Consider the following 22,436-nt stretch of genomic DNA (forward strand, 5'->3'; position numbering starts at 1 on the left):
TTCTATTAGAAGTCTTGACCACAGATAAAATGCCATACTTGGTGACAAGATACAGAACAAAAATCTCTTCACTGGTTATCTGATGCTCTTTCTACTCAGCCATCCATTCTAACATAAACTATATTGAAATTTAATTTTTCTTCATATGCTTCACTGAATTAATCTTTTGTGTGTTTTTTCTTTTGCAGCGTCCACTTATTCTTCATGTTTCCAGGCTTAGAAGAAGGTGGTCTCACAACATATCGGGCAGCTATAGTTCAAAACCAACATTTAGCTGTTCTAGCAAAAGTTTGTATTTTTCAATTGACTTATTTTTGTTGTAAGAGTTATGCAAGGAGTGTCTCTGTGGGCTTGTTGATTTAATTTTGATGGCTCAATAGTTAGTGTTGATAACATGTCATCATCACCACCTCTACCAATGCTAGTACCAACACCAACACTATCGCTGCTGTTTTCTTCTTGATTATTTATAATCAGTAGTATCTGTTAAAGGATGATATGTATGCAGTTCAGGGCAGACAAAAATTGGAAGTTGTGAATCAATGTCCCCCACCACTCTCATGAAGAGTTTAGTGAATTGAAAAATGAGAAGATTTGTGATGCAAAACTAATTTGAGATCTGGGCACTCTGGTAGATTGTTTATGGATGATGGCAATCATGATGATTATAACGCTAATGATAAAGATATGATCTTGACTGATGATGATAGTGATGGTGATAATGAGGGTTATGATGTTACTGATAGCAGTACTTTAGATATTTGTGGGTGGAAATGATTATGGTATAAAGATGGTTGTAGTGTTGAAGGTCACTAATGATAGGGTGGTGGTAGTAGTGGTGCTGGTGGTGTTGGTGAAAGTGACAAATGTATTGATGATGATGGGTATGGAGACTGCTAAGGGACTATGCCAATTTGTATATTTTGTAGAAACTTCACCTGCAGGATTTCATGCTCTATGCTCATGGCCCTGATCTATGTTATGAATCAGACCTCAAGCACGCCATGGCCAACTGTTTTGAAGCTTTGATGGGTAAGTTGATTTTTATTATTTACTAGATGCCTGGCTTTGGTCGGGATTAAAATGGCATAGTTTTTTTATTGTTTTACTTCTTTCAGTCATGTGACTACGACCATGCTGGAGCACCTCCTTTGGTTGAAAAAATTGACCTCAGAATTTATTCTTTGTAATCCTAGTACCTATTCTATCAGTGTCTTTTGCCGAATTGCTGAGTTATGGGAACGTAAACGCAGCAACATTGGTTGTCAAGCAATGATGGGGGTACAAGCAGACACACACACACACACAGACACACATGTATATATATTCATATATATATATATATATATCCATATATATGCGCGCGCACACACACACATACACAGACACACACACACACATATATATTACTCTGTTACTTGTTTCAGTCATTTGAGTGTGGCCTTGTTAGAGCACCGCCTTTTAGTTGAAGAAATCGACCCCTGGAGTTATTCTTTGTAAGCCTGGTGCTTATTCTATTGATATCTTCTGCCGAACCGCTAAGTTACATGGATGTAAACACACCAACATCGGTTTCTAAGCGATGTTAGGGGGAACAAATACACACACATAATAAATATATATATATATATATATATATATATATATATATATATATATCTATATATATATATATATATATATATATATATATATATATATATATATATATATATATCTATATATATATATATATATATATATATATATATATATATATATATATATATATATAGGACATCATTCAGTTTCTGTCAACCAAATCCACTGACATGCTTTGGTCGGCTCAAGTATATAGTAGAAGACACATGCCCAGGGACTGAACCCGAAACCATGTGGATGGCAAGCAAGCTTCTTAGCACACAGCCACGCCTGCGCCTATATATATTTAGATATACATATACATACATACACACACACACACACACACACACACACACACACACACACACACATAAACATATATATATATATATATACATGTATATATATCATCATCATCGTTTAACATCCATTTTCCATGCTGGCATGAGTTGGATGGTTCGACTGGGGTCTGGGAAGCCAGGAAGCTGCACCAGGCCCCAATCTGATCTGGCAGTGTTTTTACAGTTGGATGCCCTTCCTAACGCCAACCACTCCGAGAGTGTAGTGGATGCATTTTACATGCCACCGGCACAGGGGCCAGAGGAGCTAGCATCAACCACGATCGGATGGTGCTTTTTACGTGCCATGTGTCCACTACTGGTCACACCCAGCAAATTTTCATGGTTTAGTACCATAGAAACACCCTATATAATCCAATATATCGAAAGATGATATAAGAATAAAGTCATTATGCAACTTCAATGCTACTGACATTTCTTCAGAATCTTAACCCTATCTTAACTTCTAGATTTCTGTTGAAATATACTGCCTTTATTTCAATTAATTTTGAAAATAATGAAGAATTTGGTAAAATAACTTTGTCATTATTAAGCTGTTGTTTAGAATAAAAACGAACATGAAATTTTGATGGAAGGTTTTAATTTAGATCACTTTAAACAAACAATTTGTATCGTAGAACCATGGGCAGTCTCAGGTGAGTTGGTACCAAAAGAGTTAATGTAGCTAGTGATCAGATGACTCTCTATCCATTTCTGATTTTCCAGATCCTGTAGATGCTTCTGAGGAAAGAGTGACTGTGTGGTAAGTGGCTTGCTTACCAACCACATGGTTCCGGGTTCAGTCCCACTGCGTGGCACCTTGGGCAAGTGTCTTCTACTATAGCCTCGGGCCGACCAAAGCCTTGTGAGTGGATTTGGTAGACAGAAACTGAAAGATGCCCGTCATATATATGTACACGCTCGGAGTGGTTGGCGTTAGGAAGGGCATCCAACTGTAGAAACTCTGCCAAATCAGTTTGGAGCCTGGTGTAGCCATCTGGTATCACCAGTCCTCAGTCAAATCGTCCAACCCATGCTAGCATGGAAAGCGGACATTAAACGACGAAGATGATGTATGTGTGTGTATATGTTTGTGTCTGTGTTTGTCCCCCCAACTTCGCTTGACAACCGATGCTGGTGTGTTTACGTCCCCATAACTTAGCGGTTTGGCAAAAAGAGACTGATAGAATAACTACTAGGCTTCCAAAGAATAAGTCCTGGGGTCGATTTGCTCGACTAAAGGCGGTGGCCCAGGATAGCCGCAGTCAAATGACTGAAACAAGTAAAAGAGTAAAGAGTAGCTGCAGGTGGTCAGAATATAAACCTGTTATCCATATAATCCAATTAAGAAATTTTAGAGGTAGATTGTTGCTCCATGGTAGTACACACTTCCATTTATTACATACTGTAGTCTCTATGTGATATATTCATGTCTTATTTTCTTTCAAATGTCTGATACTGGTGTTGATTAGCTCCATGTTAATCTGGATCAACTAACTATGACCATCTCATAATTTTTCAGACATAATGTAACAATGTCTACATTAATCCAATAGGTTTCACTTTTCTTTTAAACAGTAGGTTATGCTTTGATGGAAATGACTGCTACTTCTAGCAGGGTAACTGACTACATAAAGGCGTCCTTGTTGGGTTGTTGTTCATGTTGTTGTTTATGTTGCTATTTTATCCAGGTGCTTTGTTTCTTGATGGAGGTGTTGATTTGGTGGACAAGATCTTTGCCAAGACGTTATTTGATGATACTGACCTGGTACGTACTTGGAAACAACTTCCTCTGCACCCCTTACAGGAGGATGAACCGGAAGGAGACCGTCACTGGGTAGAATCATCACCAGCACTTCAGGTACTTATATACACACATATACACTATACATGCACATACACATATATATGCATACAAGCAAACACAAACATACACAGACATGCACCAGAAGCAGTGAGGTCACCAAGTTAAGTGTGTGTGTGTATATATATATATATATATATATATATATATGTATGTATCGAAATAGCTCAGTTGGGAGGGCGTTAGACTGAAGATCTAAAGGTCCCTGGTTGGATCCCGGGTTTCGGCATCCGGTGGTTGGCACATTTCTTTAAGGGCATCCAGCTGTAGAAACTCTGCCAGATCAGATTGGAGTATGGTGCAGCCATCTGGTTTGCCAGTCCTCAGTCAAATCATCCAACCCATGCTAGCATGGAAAGCGGACGTTAAACAATGATGATGATGATGATGATGATGATATTATTAAAATTATAACTCTCCTGTACATTCCACTTTTGGTATATTTTCTATGGCTGGATGCACTTTCTTACCTCAATCCCTTCACAAAATGTATTGGGTGCATTTTATTGTAGCACCCTCCCTAGACAGGTTGCCTTGTCCTCAGCAAGCGTAAAGATACCTCACTATTCTCTGCTATCTTTGTTTGTTCAATGCAAGATGACCAAGGATATGAATAGAAGATAGCCTAGTGATGAGAAATGAAAGACGGTGTGTGTGTGTGTGTGTGTGTGTGTGTGTGTGTGTGTGTGTGTGTGTGTGTGTGTGTGTGTGTGTGTGTGTGTGTGCATATGTGTGTGTGTGTGTGTGCATATGTGTGTGTGTGTATTTCTTTAACACAAAATAAAATGGATAAAAATGTAATTCCAGAAATTGGTGAGATTTGAAGATGACACAGGCATTACCTTCTGCCATATCAGACTCCTGGCTAGAGCTTTCACTCTCCGCAATGTGGGATACAACAACTTGACTCTGTAAGTCTTTCCCTAAAACTTCTGCACTCCGCTACTCCCATTACTTTCCATCTTTTAAATGCATGAATTTATGTTAGTCATGGGCAAATTGTGGCTTGCAGGAATTTCTGAATGGCACACCTGACGAAAAAATACCTTGAATTTTTTTAGGCCCACCTGATGATGAAACATGTCTCATGCAACCCACTTCTTGAAAAAGGCTGCCCATGCCTGGTTTGTGGCATACACAATAACAATGGTTGGTGGTGGTGGGGTTTTTTGTTGTTGTGTTGTGTACCAGGTGGCGAAGAACAACAAAGAAATGCCAAGACAATTCTATGAGACTATTCTAACCCATGCCAACATGGAAAAACAGATGAAAGATGATAATGTTTAGAACACACACACATACACGCACACATACACACACAGATGGCTACTTATAAATGCCAAAACTTCTTCAGGGGAAGAATGCACCCCACAACATAGGTTAGTAGTCAGTGACTTCAGGACCAGGGCTAAATGGCTGCCCAGAACACAACCAGCATGGAAAAAAGGGCCGGGAAGCTTAAGGATCCTCTGAATAGACAGAGATTTAGAGATGTATTACTTGAAGCTTTTGATGAAAAACAGGAGGATATAGCATTACATAATGTGGAGGACAACTGGAGGTTCTTACAGGACAACCTGTTGAGGACTACTGACCAGATCTGTGGCTGGTGCAAAGTTCCCTCTCAACTTAAGGTAACGTGGTTATGGAACAATGTAGTTGACAGGGCCATTAAAGAAACAGGCATTGAAGGACTGGAAGTGTGATGGTAGCAGGGAACTGTACCAGATCGCCAGAAGGGAAGCTAGGAGACAGGTTTACTTAGCCAGAGGGGAAGCAGATAAGAAAATATTTGCCAATATTCTGCACCATGAGGACCAAAGACTTGAAGTATTTCGTATTGCAAGACAGTGTGTGAGAGAGAGAGTCGCAATGTCATAGAAGAGAAATGTGTGTGCATGGATGATGGCTCACTTGCATTTAATGATGCTGCAAAGAGAGAGACTTGGAGATGTCACTGTGAAAGGTTGCTAAATGAAGAGGATGAATGGGAGAAAGAGAGTCTGCCGAATGTCGACCCAACAGAGGGACCAGCTATTCGAATTGACAGTACCTTGGTAGATAAAGCAATTAAAAGTATGAAGACAGGGAAAGCCCTTGGCCCATCAGGAATCACTGATGAGATGCTTAAAATATCTGGCAGTGTAGGCTATAATCTAGTCACCCATATAGTCAACCAGGTGATACATGAAGGAATCCTAACCCAATGACTGGTATAGCAGCACCATAATCAACTGCTACAAAAGTAAAGGTGATGCTTTAGATAGAAATAACTACAGGGGTATCAAATTGTTGGATCAGGTGATGAAAGTCACGGAGAGGGTCATAGCCCAACTAATTAAGGAGAAAGTTAGTTTAGGTTTGTGCCAGGGAGAAGCACCACTGAGGCTATATTTCTGGTAAGACAGCTGCAGGAGAAATTCTTAGCCAAAGGTAAACCTCTGTATTTGGTTTTCATTGACGTGGAGAAAGCCTTTGACAGGGTCCTCCAATCCCTTCTCTGGTGGTCAATGTGGAAACTAGGGATAGATGAGTGGTTGGTGAGAGCTGTACAAGCTATGTACAGGAATGCTGTCAGTAAGTCAAGGGTTGGCACTACCCAGTGAAGAATTCTGGGTAGAAATAGGGGCTCACCAAGGATCAGTCCTCAGTCCCCTCTTATTCATCATAGTCCTCCAGGTAATAACATAGGAATTCAAGATAGGCTGCCCCTGGGAGCTCCTCTATGCTGATGACCTTGCTCTAATAGCAGAGTCACTACCAGAACTAGAGAAGAAGTTTCAGGTGTGGAGCAAGGTCTAGAATCGAAGGGCCTCAGAGTCAATCTAGCAAAAACCAAAATCCTAGTAAGTAGGAAGGCAGACAAATCACAGATCCCTTCAGGTGGATGGCACTGCTTGATCTGTAGAAAAGGTGTAGGTAGAAACTCCACAAGATTTACTCGCTGTAAGCTATAGACACATAAGGGGTACAGCAATATCAAAGGAAGGTTAACTGGGAAGATAGTTTTTGTGTGTGGCAGGTGCACAGGGGCAATAAACATCAAAGATGTACAGGAAACAGAAACCATCACATGCCAGGGGGAAAAACTATAAGTAGTTGATAGCTTCCTTTACCTAAGTGACCAAGTCAGTTGCTGGGGTGGATGTTCTGAGAGTGTAGCTGCTAGAATAAGAATAACCTGGACAAATTTCTGAGAGCTCCTGCTTCTACTGGTAGCAAAGTGCCTCTTGCACAAAGTAAAAGGTAGACTGTATGATGCATGTGTGCGAACAGCCATGCTACACAGCAATGAAACATGGGCTGTGACTGCTGAAGACATGAAGAAATGAAGCTAGTATGCTTCGTTGGATGTGTAATGTCAGTGTGCATGCATGACAGAGTGTAAGCGCCCTGAAAGAAAAGACATAAGAAGCATCAGATGTGGTGTGCAAGAGAGATGACTGCGCTGGTATGGTCATGTGTTGCGTATGGATGAGGACAGCTGTGTGAAAAAGTGTCACACCCTAACAATGGAGAGAACCTATGGAAGAGGTAGACCCAGGAAGACATGGAATGAGGTGGTGAAGCACGACCTTCGATTGTTGGGCCTCATAGAGGCAATGACAAGCAATCGAGACCTTTGGAGATATGCTGTGCTTGAGAAGACCCTGCAAGCCAAGTAAGATCATAGCCGAGGCCAGTGCCAGTGTTGCATAACTGGCTCATTTAAAAGTACCTTTCAGTCATTGGGCAATATGCTGTGCTTGAGAAAACTTGTTGAGTCAAGTGAAATCGTAGTTGTGGCCGATGTCAGTGCTGCCTGACTGGCATCTGTGTCGGGGGCATGTAAAAAGTAAAAGGACCATTCGAGTGTGGTCGATGCCAATACTGCCTGACTGACTCCTGTGCTGGTGGCATGTAAAAGGCACCATTCGAGCGTGGTCGATGCCAGTGCCGCCTGACTGGTCCCTATGCTGATAGCACGTAAGAAGCACCCATTACACTCTTGGTGTGGTTGGTGTTAGGAAGGGCATCCAGCCGTAGAAACCTTGCCAGATCAGATTGGAGCCTGGTGCAGCCTCCTGGCTTGCCAGTCCTCAGTCAAATCATCCAACCCATGCCAGCATGGAAAGGGGACGTTAGATGATGATGATGATGATGATATATATTTGAGTCATCTCATAAATAATGCAGTTTTTTCATTTGCATGAACTAAAAGTTAGGGGGCGACGGGATAAACTACCTGCATCAATTTGCTATAAAAGCAGGTACTGTTGGTACAATACCAGATTGTGTGTGTGTGTGTATATATAATTGAAACCAGATGTTTTGGTCAGTCACATTGCTAATTTCCCAAAGAGAGAAATAGATATCACATCTTATTTCTCTTTGTAAGTAACTAACATTTTTCTCTTTTATTCACTTACCAGAGGTCACAATCAACGACTTGAGTTTCTTGGTGACACTGTCCTACAACTGGTTGCCTCTGAATATCTATTCCGTCATTTTCCAGACCATCATGAAGGTCACTTGTCTGTGAGTATTTGACTGGTAGTTTTATTTCGTTGGGTATAATTTGCAGTGATTACTATTGATGTTGTTGTTGCTTAGCTCAAGACCAACTCGGATTGAGCAGAAGTATTTCTGTCTGTGATTATACAATCTTTTGTTATATAGCAGGGAATCTAAGACAACATAATCCCATGTATTCTTTTTGAAGATGGTGGGGAGGGATTTGAGGGTGATTTTCAGGCACATTAATAGTTCAGGTAGTTGGTCCCTTGTTTCTTGCAGTGCTATAATGTGGTGGTGTTGTGTGCGATGATCCCTCTAAGTTGAGCATAAACATAGGAGATAGTGGCTTGCAATGCTCCATCTAAGTCTATCATATACATTACCATCATTCATGAGTAGTAGCTTTTAAGAAGGAATTGATCTTGTTTTTTAATTTATGATGGTTACTAACATGGACATGTTCATACTCTACAAAGAAAGACAAAATTTGGACACAGTAAATGTCTGTGCACACCCTCAGCAAATAATTAAAGAGAATATCGTTGAAGTGATGTTTTGGCTGTTGTTTAGCTTCAGTAAAACCCTGACTGAGTAGACTTTTATACTTTTACTCTTTTACTTGTTTCAGTCATTTCACTGCGGTCATGCTGGAGCACCGCCTTTAGTCGAGCAAATCGACCCCAGGACTTATTCTTTGTAAGCCTACTACTTATTCTATCGGTCTCTTTTTGCTGAACCGCTAAGTTATGGGGACGTAAATACACCAGCATCGGTTGTCAAGCGACGTTGGTGGGGACAAACACATAATTGTATGTAGCAAATGTTCAGGAGCTATAAACACTGTAAATGTGCAGAAAACAACTTCTGCCACATTCCAGGGAGAAAAACTAGACGTAGTTGATAGCTTCAGCTATCTAGGTGACCAAGTTAGTAGTGGGGAAGGGTGCGCTGAAAGTGTAGCTGCTAGAATAAGAATAGCCTGGGCAAAGTTCAGAGAACTCTTACCTCTGCTGGTGACAAGGGGCCTCTCACTCAGAGTAAAAGGCAGACTGTATGACGCATGTGTATGAACAGCCATGCTTCATGGCAGTGAAACATGGGCTGTGACTGCTGAGTACATGCATAGGCTCGCAAGGAATGAAGCCAGTATGCTCCGATGGATGTGTAATGTCAGTGTGCATACTAGACAGAGTATCAGTACCTTGAGAGAAAAGTTGAACTTACGAAGCATCAGTTGTGGTGTGCAAGAGAGACGATTGCGCTGGTATGGTCATGTAGCGAGAATGGATGAGGATAGCTGTGTGAAAAAGTGCCACACCCTAGCAGTTGAGGTAACCTGTGGAAGAGGTAGGCCCAGGAAGACCTGGGATGAGGTGGTGAGGCATGACCTTCGAACATTGGGCCTCACTGAGGCGATGACTTCTGACTGAGACCTTTGGAAATATGCTGTGCGTGAGAAGACCTGGCAAGCCAAGTGAGACCTAAATCTAAGGCCTCAACCAGTCCACTTATGCGTACCTCCCTTCATTGGACACTAAACTCCACTTGCGAAGACCTGTTGAGGCAAGTGAAATCGAAATCGAGTTAAATTGGACACTAAACTCCACCTGCGAAGACCTGTTGAGGCAAGTGAAATCGAAATCGAGTTAAATTTGACATCTGGCATCCATGCCAACGTCGTCTCCCTCATTGGACACGAAACTCAGCTTGCGAAGACTTATTGGGGCAAGCGAAAGCGAAATTGTGATGGCACCTGTGCCCAGCGTCGCCTTTCTGGCACTTGTGCCCGCGGCATGTGTAAGGACTTTCGAGCGAGATCGTTGCCAGTGCCCCTGGACTGGCTCTTGTGCGGGTGGCACATAAGATACACCATTTTGAGCCTGGCTGTTGCCAGTACTGCCTGACTGGCCTTCGTGCTGGTGACATGTAAAAAGCACCCACTACACGCTCTGAGTGGTTGGCGTTAGGAAGGGCATCCAGCTGTAGAAACTCTGCCAAATCAGATTGGAGCCTGGTGTCGCCTCCTGGTCCACCAGTCCTCAGTCAAATCGTCCAACCCATGTTAGCATGGAAAATGGACGTTAAACGGCGACGACGACGACGACTACATTATTTCCATTTGTGTGCTGATTGCCAAGCATGTGTATGCACATGTGTGCAGCTAAGAGAGAACAATTATTCCAGTTATTCTCTCTTTTAAGAAATAGACCTTGGACTACATTTTCCCGAGCATTTTAATTTTGAGTAGTTTGTGATTTGAAGGATTTGGCTGTTATATCTAGCAGGCTACGTGGCTGCATAGATGTTCCTTCATTGACTCACTAGTAGTATGTAGTGATATATGACAGATCCTATAATGATGCTAGTCTAATATCTGTTCCCAAACTGGATGTTAGAAGGAATGGTATAGTATAATGCTGATTCCATAAGTGATTCCTACACTGTTCAAAATGTCACTGGTTTTGTAAGTAGGTTACTGTTTGGTCCTATTCATCATCATCATCATCATCATCGTTTAACATCCGCTTTCCATGCTAGCATGGGTTGGACGACTTGACTGAGGACTGGTGAAACCGGATGGCAACACCAGGCTCCAATCTAAATTTGGCAGAGTTTCTACAGCTGGATGCCCTTCCTAACACCATAGTAAAGAATGAATTGTTTATTTCATTTTACTGTTCTTTTATTTATTTTGTGGGTCTAGGTTAGATGGGGTGGGTTTGGTTGAAGTAATTGCTTTTCTAACTGGATAATCAATTCTGTTGCTAAGTGGAGGTGGACTACTCGATCATCAGTGTTATGTAAATACCTCTAACATTAAGGAGAGAGAGAGAGAGAGAGAGAGAGATGATCTGGGTAAGATGTCAGTCAATTGTAGCTAATATTCCTGAAGACCTGGCATGTATTTCTAACAATTAAAAGAACCAAGGTATTGAAGAATTAAGTGTACTACCCACATACAGAAGAAATAGCTATCAGGATTTAATGTAAAGGTTTGTAATTGGTATTTCAGTACCTTGTCCATATAGCTGTCCTACTTCCATAAGATTATGTATCCTATCCTTTTTCTGTCACTTAAATTTAGTGGTGTTGAGAGGTAGTGGATGGAAATGGAAGTTATATTTACTTTGATAATTTATATTAATTTTTGTTTGTTGGTGGCAGAATTGGTAAAACGCTTAATTGTCTTGGAATATTTAGTTATGTCCCTTTACATTCTGAGTTCAAATCTTCAGGTCAGTTTTCTCTTTCACCCTTCTAGGATTAAGTATCTATTAAATACTAATACTTATTGTGATAATCCCAGCTACAAAATTTCTTCACCAACGTCAAAATGATAATTTTATTTTTCTTTGTTTTAAATTTTGGTGGTGGTTGCAGTGGAGTTTAGAAATGCTTATATTTAGGTCTATTGCCATTCTGTTGCAACTTATTACCATTACATATGATTTTCTATTATATACCTATTGCAATGACCAGCATGTTACGTACAATGTTTTATATATCCTCTTCACTCATACAACACTATACTCTACTACATACATTTTACTAACCAATACATCACACATACTGACAAATAAATCATACTCTATGTGCACCTTTGTAGTCAACACACCATATTGTTATATACACACTACTAACCTATATACCATACTTGCTATTTGTACTCTACTAGCAACTGTACCAAACTGTGCTATATATATATACCCTACACAGTGGCAGACTGGCCAGGTTGCCAGCTTGCCCAATGGCAAGTGGGCCCCTGCGCCATTAGAATCCCTATATGGGGGACCCTGTTAGTATCTAAGGGACCTATTCCCTCAAGTTTGAGAATTTTTTATTCACTCCTGGAAGAATGCATTAATTATTTCAGCCTTGCTGTGTTTGTAGACAGTTGAAAAGAATACTTTTAACAAAAAAAAAAAAAATTAAATGATAGCATTGTAGTTGCAGGTGGGTCCTCTTGTTGCAGGTGAGCCCCCTTGTAGTTTCGGGTGGGCTCCCTTAGTCTCCTGGCAACCAATATTTTTAGATCTAGTCCACCACTAACCCTACATATTTTACTAACTCTGTTGATCAAGTTGTTATCCCTTATATAACCTGCATTTATACCTTGTATGTATATATATACCAATCTAACTGTTGTGATCTTTTGGTGTGTTTAGTTATTACGAAGTTCTCTGGTAAACAACAGAACCCAGGCCATTGTGTGTGATGACCTGGGTATGTCTAACTACGTTATTTATGCTGACACCCGAGGTGACCATCTGGAAATGAAACCAAAGGAGAAAGCTGATTTACTAGAAGGTTAGTCAATGTGTTCAAATGTGTGTATGTATTTGAGTGATTGTGTGGATATGTGTAAGATCTACCCAAAAAGAAACCAAACATTTTGAAAAACAAATTTATTGCTTTACTTAGTTCCTTCAAACTTGACTTCTTGAAAATATTTTCTGATAAAAAACTGTTTCCAACATTGTTTTTTTTTTCTGGTTTTGGAATACATCCTAGAATGTTTTCAGGTGTAATGACTAGCTCTTGTACCAAGTTTTCAAAGTCAATGAACTTTCAGGATGGATTTCAACTTTGGGAACAAATAAAAGTTTGAAGGGTGGTTAAGGAATGAGAAATGTCTTGTGCTTTTGCCCAAAAGTTATAGACATGGAATGGTTCTTGAGCTGATGTGTTCTTATGATGCAGCATCCTGTTTCTGTTTGTCCATACCTCAGGCCTTTTCCTTCACATTTGAGTGACTGTGGTATGCTTTTTTTTTAGGTTAGGGGGAGGATAATCCAACACATTACAATGATTTTCTTTTTTGTTTCTACATTATAACTATACACCTACTTACTATGACACTATCATCACCTGTTATGATACTTTCAAGAAAGTTTTCCTCAGCATTGAAGTGGTCAAACAAGTTCTGAGTGGTCATAACGTCTTTTGTGTCTGTCAGCAGATTTTTGTGGCAGCATGATATATCTTCAGTTTTTTGTTTCCAAATCATGAGGTTACAAATATTTACTTCACTGGAAACTTTACAGATAATCAGGTGATGATTTTTTTATGCATCAGAATGAGCATTTCACAATATAATGTAGCCAGTTGTCACGAATGCCGTCCAGATTTGGGTAGCTGTTTTTTCCTGATCTGAAACGCGGTACCATTTGTGATATTGCATATGGTTCAGTCAGTTTTGTTATCAGATACATTTGTGGCAATATTAGAAAGGTTTCCATAAAGGTTTTTTTTTTACTTGAAATAGAATTTCAATCAAACACTTTGCTCTTCCAAATCTTTCATTGTTCAACTTCTAGCATATCATCAAGTGCACTAAACATGTTAACTTTAGCACATTTAAATTGATGACTGACCAATGCAGAATGATGTGGCTATTTTAGAGTGAAGATGAAAGTTCATCTGCAGTTGCAAGCATGCTGCATTGACTGGTTAAAATGGTGTCTTATTTTTTAAGTCTTGCCTGTTTATAAACAGAACTTGTCTATGTGTGTATTTTTAATATAATGTGTGTTGTCATGTATATGTATGAGCTGTAATTATGTGTTTTTGTATTTGGATTTGTGTATTCACACACACATCTATATGTATATATATATACGCACACACACACACACACACACACACACACACACACACACATTTATGTATTCGTTTTGTAAGATTCTTGATGTGAATTTGTGTGTTGAAACAGATATTGTTGTATTTGGGGATGGTCATGTTGCCAATTTAGCCAATTAAAACACATGCACTATATATTTTTAGTGTTCACTTGCTTCAGCTTTATTTCATATTAATTGTATTTTGGCCAGAGTTCTTTCATCACACTTCTGTGACCTCATCAGTGGTCCTTTGCTTTCTTCTTTCTTTTTTATGTCTCTCTTTTCTAACAATCTGCCATTTTGTATTCCTGTTGTATGTGTCTTTATCTGCACATGCGTATATCCCTGTGTGTGTCTATGTTTAGTAAGTGTGTGTGTGTGGGAATGTGTATGGTACCTGCATTATCATTATTCCCTGTTTGTTTATGTATTCAATTATTTAATTCCATTTATTTATCTGTCTATTGTATTAGTTTCATATTATTAGTTTATGGGGATCTTATTCTGTCCTAGGTTGTGACATGTGGGGAATATGTGCTAGTGTTCCATTCTAGTTGTCTATTTAGGCTAGGTTGATCTTCTATTATGTGTGCAGCTTCCGTAATTTGTCTAAGTGTTGCATCTGTTCTATGTGTGGACAGGATTTTAACTTCTGTGTTCCTGTCCGGCATGCTGGTATTCTGGTATAGAAGGAGAGACACAAAAAAAAAAAATGAAAGAAGAAAGCAAAGGACCACTGATGAGGTTACAGAAGTGTGATGAAAGACCTCTGGCTGAAATACAATTAACATGAAATAAAGCTGAAGCAAGTGAACACCAAAAATATATAGTGCATGTGTTTTAATTGGCTAAATTGGCAACATGACCATCCCTAAATACAACATATATATATATATATATATATATATATATATGTATGTATGTATGTATGTATGTACATATCTGTAAGTGTGTTGTGTGTATGTGTAGTATAAATGTATGAGCATGAGAGGAGATTTTAATTAATTCTATGTGAGTGTCTGTGTGTGTGTGAGAGATTTCATTATAAATTACATATTGTGTGAAAGATGTGAGTTTGTGGTCAGATGTATCTGTTGTTGTGAGTTTAAAGATATCTTCCTCTAATACATGTGAGAACTCTTTCTGATACTATTTTCCTTCATTCACAGCATTCATTGGTGCTCTCTATGTGGACAAAGCTCTTGATTATTGCCGTGTCTTCTGCAATGTCTGTTTTTTCCCAAGACTCAGAGTAAGTGAAAATTTCCATTACCAAATCTTCTGGATATAATGTATTACTTAGTTATCTATTTCTTCCATAGTTAGATGAACTGATGGTATACCCATTGGGTTTTAAGGGTGCCACTGAAGGCCTTGTCTGTAACTTATCTAAGGTTAATTTGAGGGCCCAGGTCAGCTCTGGTAAAGAAGTCCTATGTTATGTGAATAGTTGACCAAACAACACAGCATTACTCTTATAGTTCCATCTTTCCAGTTATACTTTGTCTCAGTTAGTGTATGGCTTGTGGTGAAAGAGTATGGATATATTGCATTCTTTCTATTCTTCTGTCTATTTCTGTATGCCCGTACTGAATCTGGAACCATGTAGTTGGGAAGTAAACTTCTTACCTCACAGACATGCCTGCACCTATACTGCAACTATTTCTAACAGTTTTCTTTTTTATGTTTGTCTGGGCCGAGTGGGAGAGAAAGTGTTTTTTTGATGCTGTTGCAGTGTTTTAGGGCTTTGTTTATGTGTCTGGTTGTTTTGTTTCTTGAGTAGTCACCAAGAGTGTAAGGGCTGAGGCTAGCTGCTATAAGAAACTGTACCCATTGCCTCTCAAGGTGGACTTTTATTTTTGATATTTTAATTTTTTTGTGTAGGTGTAGCTTAATAATGACAAAGTTATTTTACTAAAGTTTTCTTTATTTTCAAAATTAATTGAAACAAGGGCAATGCAATTCAGTACAAATATGGTATCAAAATGGTTAAGGTGCTGTTGAATATTTTTTTTATGTAAGTTGATAGAAATGAATAGAATTGAAAGCTTTGTTGTTGATGATGATTAGAATGGTATGTGTGAGGAATTATTTTTTATATTGTTGCAATCATCAGCTATTTCTGTGTTAGGTTTGGTGATTGAGTCTGTGTTGTAATTTCAAGAGGAGGATGTGTGGGTTATGATGTTGAGGATTCAGTCTATCTAGAATTTCCAAAGGTGTACATATGAGAATGCTGATTCTGTAAGGTGTTACTTCACTTGGATTTTTGTTAGAATCGATATAATTTTGTACAGATTCTAGATTCTTACACTCTCAGTGTTGGTACAAATAGTTATAAATATTAGTAAATACAGCATCATTACTGCACTGAGTAAAATGCTTAGCATTTTGTCTGTCTTTACATTTTGAGTTCAAATTACTTTTCATCCCTTCAGGTTTGATTAAACAAGTACCAGTTGAGCACTAGGGTCAATGTAATCAACTTAGCCCCTCCTCCCAAATTGCTGGCCTTGTGCCAAAATTTAAAGCCAATATTAGTAAATGTAGTGGTTCCCTCAGTATTTCAGGTGTATGTTTTGAATTTTGTCTGGTTATGTTAAATTTTTATACACCATTTCGAGCATGGCCGTCGCCAGTACCACCTGACTGGCCCTTGTGCCGGTGGCACGTAAAAGCACCCACTACACTCTCGGAGTGGTTGGTGTTAGGAAGGGCATCTAGCTGTAGAAACTCTGCCAAATCAGATTGGAGCCTGGTGTCACCTCCTGATCCACCAGTCCTCAGTCAAATCATCCAACCTATGCTAGCATGGAAAGCGGACGTTAAACGATGATGATGATAATTTCGCAGTTGCTTTTTGAGTGCCTGATAGAATTGCATGACCTACAAGATTTGAGCCAAATCTTTCTCAAATATAATGCTACTGTCTTAAAAATCTAATTCAGGCAAACCATCTTGGTGAAGCTCAAAATTTAGTGAGGTTGTTTAGATATAAAATGATGGATACGTAATGAGATGAAACATCTTAGAAATAATTGTGGTGAGCCCCAAAACTTACTGGATCATAAGAGTCACCACTGAAGACATTGTCTTTGTGTGGCAGGTTGTACAAGTTAGTGTGGAGTGGGATTGTGTAGAAATTGGATATTTGTTTATTTAATATGTGAATGTTTTTGGGAGTTAGTATTACATTAAGGCTGATGGTGATGATAATACAAGTAAGAGTGGCGGAGATGGTGTTAATACAATGCATTGAATTAACAACCTTGAGTGGTTGGCGTTAGGAAGGGCATCCAGCTGTAGAAACTCTGCCAAATCAGATTGGAGCCTGGTGTAGCCATCTGGTTTCACCAGTCCTCAGTCAAATCGTCCAACCCATGCTAGCATGGAAAGCGGACGTTAAACGATGATGATGATGATGATGATGATTACAATGCTTTAATCATCAGCAGTGATGATGATTAAAAGAAGAAATGTGCAGCCCAGTGATAACATTGTTAGTAGTGATAGTGATGATCACAAAAATGATAATATTGAGAAAGAAGGGGAAGTAAGATGGAGGCTGGTGATGATAGTAATGATAATGGGAGCGAGGAAGGTGATAATGAAGGGTAATGAAGTTGATGCTGCTGCTGCTGCTGATGATGATGATATTGATGATGATGACAATAATGAAATTGGTGATAATGGAAGTTATGATGAAAAAAAAAAAAAAAAAAGAGGAAGTAATGTGAAGACCAATGATGTCAGTGATGATGATTGATCATGTAATAATAATCTAACGAGGCTCTAAGTCTCTGATCTTTTGTTAACTGATCTTTTGTTTGTTTGGTGTTTACAACAGGACTTCATCTTGAATCAGGATTGGAATGATCCAAAATCACAGCTTCAGCAATGTTGTTTGACATTACGAGAACTAGATGGTGGTGAACCAGATATACCAATATACAAGTGAGTTTCTCTAGCTTCTTTATGCACACACGCGCATGCACAGCCACTCTCTCTCTGTCTCTCATACACACACACACACACACATTATGTGTATATTTTTTATATATTCTTGTGCTTAACCATATCAGGACGAATAGCCATTTGCTAGAACTCAACATGCATATAATGCATGGTATTTTTAAGCTGTTGTGAACTTGCAAGGCTCTGATGAAGCTATGTCACACTGTCACTCATCTCTGAGTGCTTAATTCTTTATAGCTGAAATAGCTGCAAGCAAATGAATGTGATTACACAACCCTTGTTGATCGTTACCATGTGGCTGTTGATCATTACCAACGTCGCCTCCCTGTCACTTGTGCTAGTGGCACCGTAAAATACCCACTACACTCTCGGAGTGGTTGGCATTAGGAAGGACATCCAGCATCTGCCAAATCAGAGTGGAGCCTGGTGTCGCCTCCTGGTCCACCAGTCCTCAGTCAAATCGTCCAACCCATGCTAGCATGGAAAGCGGACGTTAAACGACGACGATGATGATGATGATGGTATATATATATATATATATATATATATATATATATATATATATATACACATACACATATATATATAAAACAATGACATGAGAACAAGGGTTGTGTAATCACAATAATTTGCTTGCATATTGATTCCAATATGTGACCGCGTGTGTATTGTTGGCGATTTTCTTTCTCCGTCTTCCCTTCTTTGGACTTTTTCTATATTTCTGATGAAGAGCTTCACTCGAAATGTGAAATCCTGTTTCGTTTCTTTCCTTTCCTGAGCGTCCAATAACACTGTACTTATTCCACGTCCTTGCATTGTTGTTGTTGTATTTTGTTTTTTTCTTGCTTGTTCATGTTTGGATTGACTGGAAAAAAATGAATGGTGTTTTTTCCTTATGAAGTTTTTTCATGCTAACTACTTGATAAATTCTTATAAAGTATTTATCCTAATACTATATATGAATATAGTACATAACGCCTGTTCTTACACCATTTTTTATATTACTTTATATTACACACAAAAAAAAAAACATTTTGTTCTGCACATATATATATATATACATGCAAACATTCACACTATTATTAAAACACAAACAAGGCAATGAGCTGACAGAATCATTAGCATGCGAGGCAAAATGCTTTGTGGCATTTCGTCTGCCTTTGTGTTTTGAGCTCAAATTCCGCCAAGTTCGACTTTGCCTTTCATCCTTTCAGGGTCGATGAATTAAGTATCAGTGAAACACTGGGATTGATGTAATTGACTAGTCCCTTCCCCCCAAATTTCAGGCCTTGTGCCTATAGTAGAAAGGATTACTAAAGCACAAACAAGCCTTTCACAGTGTAATAGACAGAGATTCATTAACTGTGATGTAGGATGTTGTAGTATTGACCACATGGCTACGAGTTCAGACATTGTTATTGCAGTCAGTGAGTATATTCTTAGATTAGCTGTTAACAGGTTCCACACGACTTATAATGTAAAGGGATAGAACTAAATATAACAATACATTTTGTTTTGATAATTATAATTTCTCCTAACATAAGCATAAGGTTACACATCTTGGTGGGAGTCCCTATGGTTTATAAAGTAGACCTCAATATTTGACTTAACAACCCTCAAAAAGGATAAAAGATAAAAGATAACCTCAGTAAGATTTGGACTTAGAATGTAAAGGGTCATAACTAAATATGGTGAAGCACTTTGTCCACTACTTTATAAATACTGCTGAGCCACTGTCTTTACATTTGCATGTGAATGGGTACAGTTGATGGAATTTTGTGATCCACAATCTGCAGATTTGTATTGGAGTAGTTGTTGCAGATAAAAATTCAGATGATTTACACTCTTCTGATTGAGTGAATATGGGTACAAAGTTGACTATATTGCATTACATTATTATTGTTTTCTCATTAGAGGAATGAAGAATAAAGTTAAGTCCAGAAGGATTTAAACTCAATAATAATAATAATAATAATAATAATAATAATAATGGTTTCAAATTTTGGTACAATGCCAATCATTTTGAGGGAAAGGTATTAGTATTAGTTCATGCCATTGACTCTAGTACTTCACTGTTGCTTTATTTTATTGATCTTCAAAGGATGAAAAGCAAAGTTGCCTATAGCAGGTTTGAAACCAGAATGTAAAGATCTGGAAAAATACCACATGCATTTTAATAATAATAATAATAATAATAATAATAATAATAATAATGTTTCTGCCCTCATTCTTGGTCACTCTCTCGCCTTCTTCTTGCTTTTCCCTCTGGCTAGGTAACCATGTATCTCCTTCACAGCAACACACCTCTTTCTTGTTAACCCCCCTCTCTCTTTAGGTAACTATATTCCTCCTCTTTAGCAGCACACCTGTTTCTGCCCTCATTCTTGTTAACTATTGCTCTCTTTCTATTGCTCTCTTTCTATTGCTCTCTTCCTCTGTCTCTCTTCATCTGTCTCTTTACTTCTGTCTCTCCCTCTCTGGCTGGGTAACCTTGTACCTCCTCTACTGTGAGACATCTGTTTCTGTCTCTCTGTCACACTCTAACCTTTCATCATCTGACACATGATCACCTCCTCCAATGCTTCCTCCCCTCACAAAAACTCCTTGTCTTGCAAAGTCATTTGGTGACGCCACCAGTGCAGGTGCCACTTAAAAAACACCCAGTCCACACTGTAAAGTGGTTGGCATTTGGAAGGGCATCCAGCTGTATAAACCATGCCAAAACTGGCCTCACCTGTGTGAGTGCCTTGTGAAAAGCTCACAGCCTACTCTGCGGAGTGGTTGGTGTTAGGAAGGGCACCCAGCCATAAAAATCATGCCAGAAGCATGGTGCAGGCTCCTGTCTGGCCATCTCCTGTCCAACCATCCAACCCATGCCAGTATGAAAGAAGGACAATATGATGATGATGATGATGATGATGATGATGATGATGATGATGATGATGATGATAACAACACTTGATATAATATTTCTATTAATGTTTCCAGGGTTATAGAGTCATCTGGTCCAACAAACACAAGAAAATATACTGTAGCTGTGTATTTCCGTGGAGAACGTCTGGCTACAGGAATTGGTCACAGTATCCAACAAGCTGAAATGGCTGCAGCTACAAATGCACTCAACCAGAGATCAGGTAAATCTATAAGAGTAGTCTGTTCACTGCTAGATCCTCCATGTGGACTGGGTTTTTTTTTTCTTCTATATGACATAACTGCTGGTTGATTTTTATTAGCTGTGTTTTGCCATGACTTTCGACTTTTGAGCGAGATTGTTGCCAGTGCCCCTGGACTGGCTCTTGTGTGGGTGGCACATAAAATACACCATTTTGAGCGTGGCCATTGCCAGTACCGCCTGACTGGCCTTTGTGCGGGTTGCACATAAAAGCACCCACTACACTCTCTGAGTGGTTGGCATTAGGAAGGGCATCCAGCTATAGAAACTGCCAAATCAGATTGGAGCCTGGTGTAGCCATCGGGTTTCACCAGTCCAGTCAAATCGTCCAACCCATGCTAGCATGGAAAGCGGACGTTAAATGATGACGATGATGATGATGATGATGTGTTTTGCCATGAGAGATATTGAATAGTAAGCTTGGCTGAGCTCAGGGTGGTGTGGGGTGTTTTCAGCATAAAGTATCCCATTTAAGTTGTTCTTTCCATGAGAATTTGGTTAAGGTCTTGGCGTTGTGGGCTGTTGTTTATATGAAATGATTGGTTCCTATTACTGGGTTGTTACAGTAGAATTTGAAGATTTCGATTCCATTTGGTATACTTAGGGCTAGTCTGCTTGCTAGAATCTACCTCTCTTTAATGTTGTACACTTAGCAGCATTTGAAATGAATACTTTGAGCTAAGAAAACAATTGTCAGTCAAGCCATTGAAGGAGCTTCTATTTTTAGCTTGGCCTGATAGAAATAGCAGTCAAATTTCTGTCAAATCGTATACATCTATTTTAGTTTAAAAAAAGAAAGATATTGTATAATGCAGTCTTATATACAGTATCTGAAAATAAAAATGAGATGGACACAAATGGAAAATATAATAGGCACAGGAGTGGCTGTGTGGTAAGTTCTGGGTTCAGTCCTATTGCATGGCACCTTGGGCAAGTGTCTTCTACTATAGCCTCGGGCTGACCAAAGCCTTGTGAGTGGTGGACGGAAACTGAAAGAAGCCTGTTGTATATGTGCGTGTGTGTGTGTGTGTGTGTGTGTGTGTGTGTGTGTGTGTGTGTGTGTTGGTGTTTGTCCCTCCACCATCGCTTGACAACCGATGCTGGTGTGTTTATGTCACCGTAACTTAGCGGTTCGGCAAAAGAATCCGATAGAATAAGTACTAGGCTTACAAAGAGTAAGTCCTGAGGTCGATTTATTCAACTAAAAGGCAGTGCTCCAGCATGGCTGCAGTCAAATGACTGAAACAAATAGAAGAATAAAGTAATAAATTTTATTGATCAGAGTTGACTTGAAGTTAAAGAAAAACAACAACGGTATTAACCAATGCTATTTATTTACAACTGAA

At 39.1% G+C, this 22,436-nt stretch overlaps 1 protein-coding gene across 3 annotated transcripts in view; it reads left to right on the top strand.

The window, feature by feature from the left end:
* LOC106872087 (ribonuclease 3) overlaps positions 1 to 22,436 on the top strand; it is a 62,385-nt gene that overhangs the window by 38,468 nt on the left and 1,481 nt on the right. For all 3 annotated transcript variants that reach the window (XM_089349419.1, XM_014918945.3, XM_014918946.3), the window contains exons 20-28: positions 189 to 288; positions 930 to 1,032; positions 3,653 to 3,822; positions 4,633 to 4,736; positions 8,238 to 8,343; positions 12,489 to 12,630; positions 15,113 to 15,195; positions 17,791 to 17,897; positions 20,907 to 21,052. In XM_089349419.1, coding sequence (XP_089205545.1) covers positions 189 to 288; positions 930 to 1,032; positions 3,653 to 3,822; positions 4,633 to 4,736; positions 8,238 to 8,343; positions 12,489 to 12,630; positions 15,113 to 15,195; positions 17,791 to 17,897; positions 20,907 to 21,052 — 1,061 coding nt within the window. The remainder of the gene's footprint in view (positions 1 to 188; positions 289 to 929; positions 1,033 to 3,652; positions 3,823 to 4,632; positions 4,737 to 8,237; positions 8,344 to 12,488; positions 12,631 to 15,112; positions 15,196 to 17,790; positions 17,898 to 20,906; positions 21,053 to 22,436) is intronic.

This window comes from Octopus bimaculoides, chromosome 3 (genome assembly GCF_046866305.1).
Source record: "Octopus bimaculoides isolate indiv1 chromosome 3, ASM4686630v1, whole genome shotgun sequence".
NCBI lineage: Eukaryota > Metazoa > Mollusca > Cephalopoda > Octopoda > Octopodidae > Octopus > Octopus bimaculoides.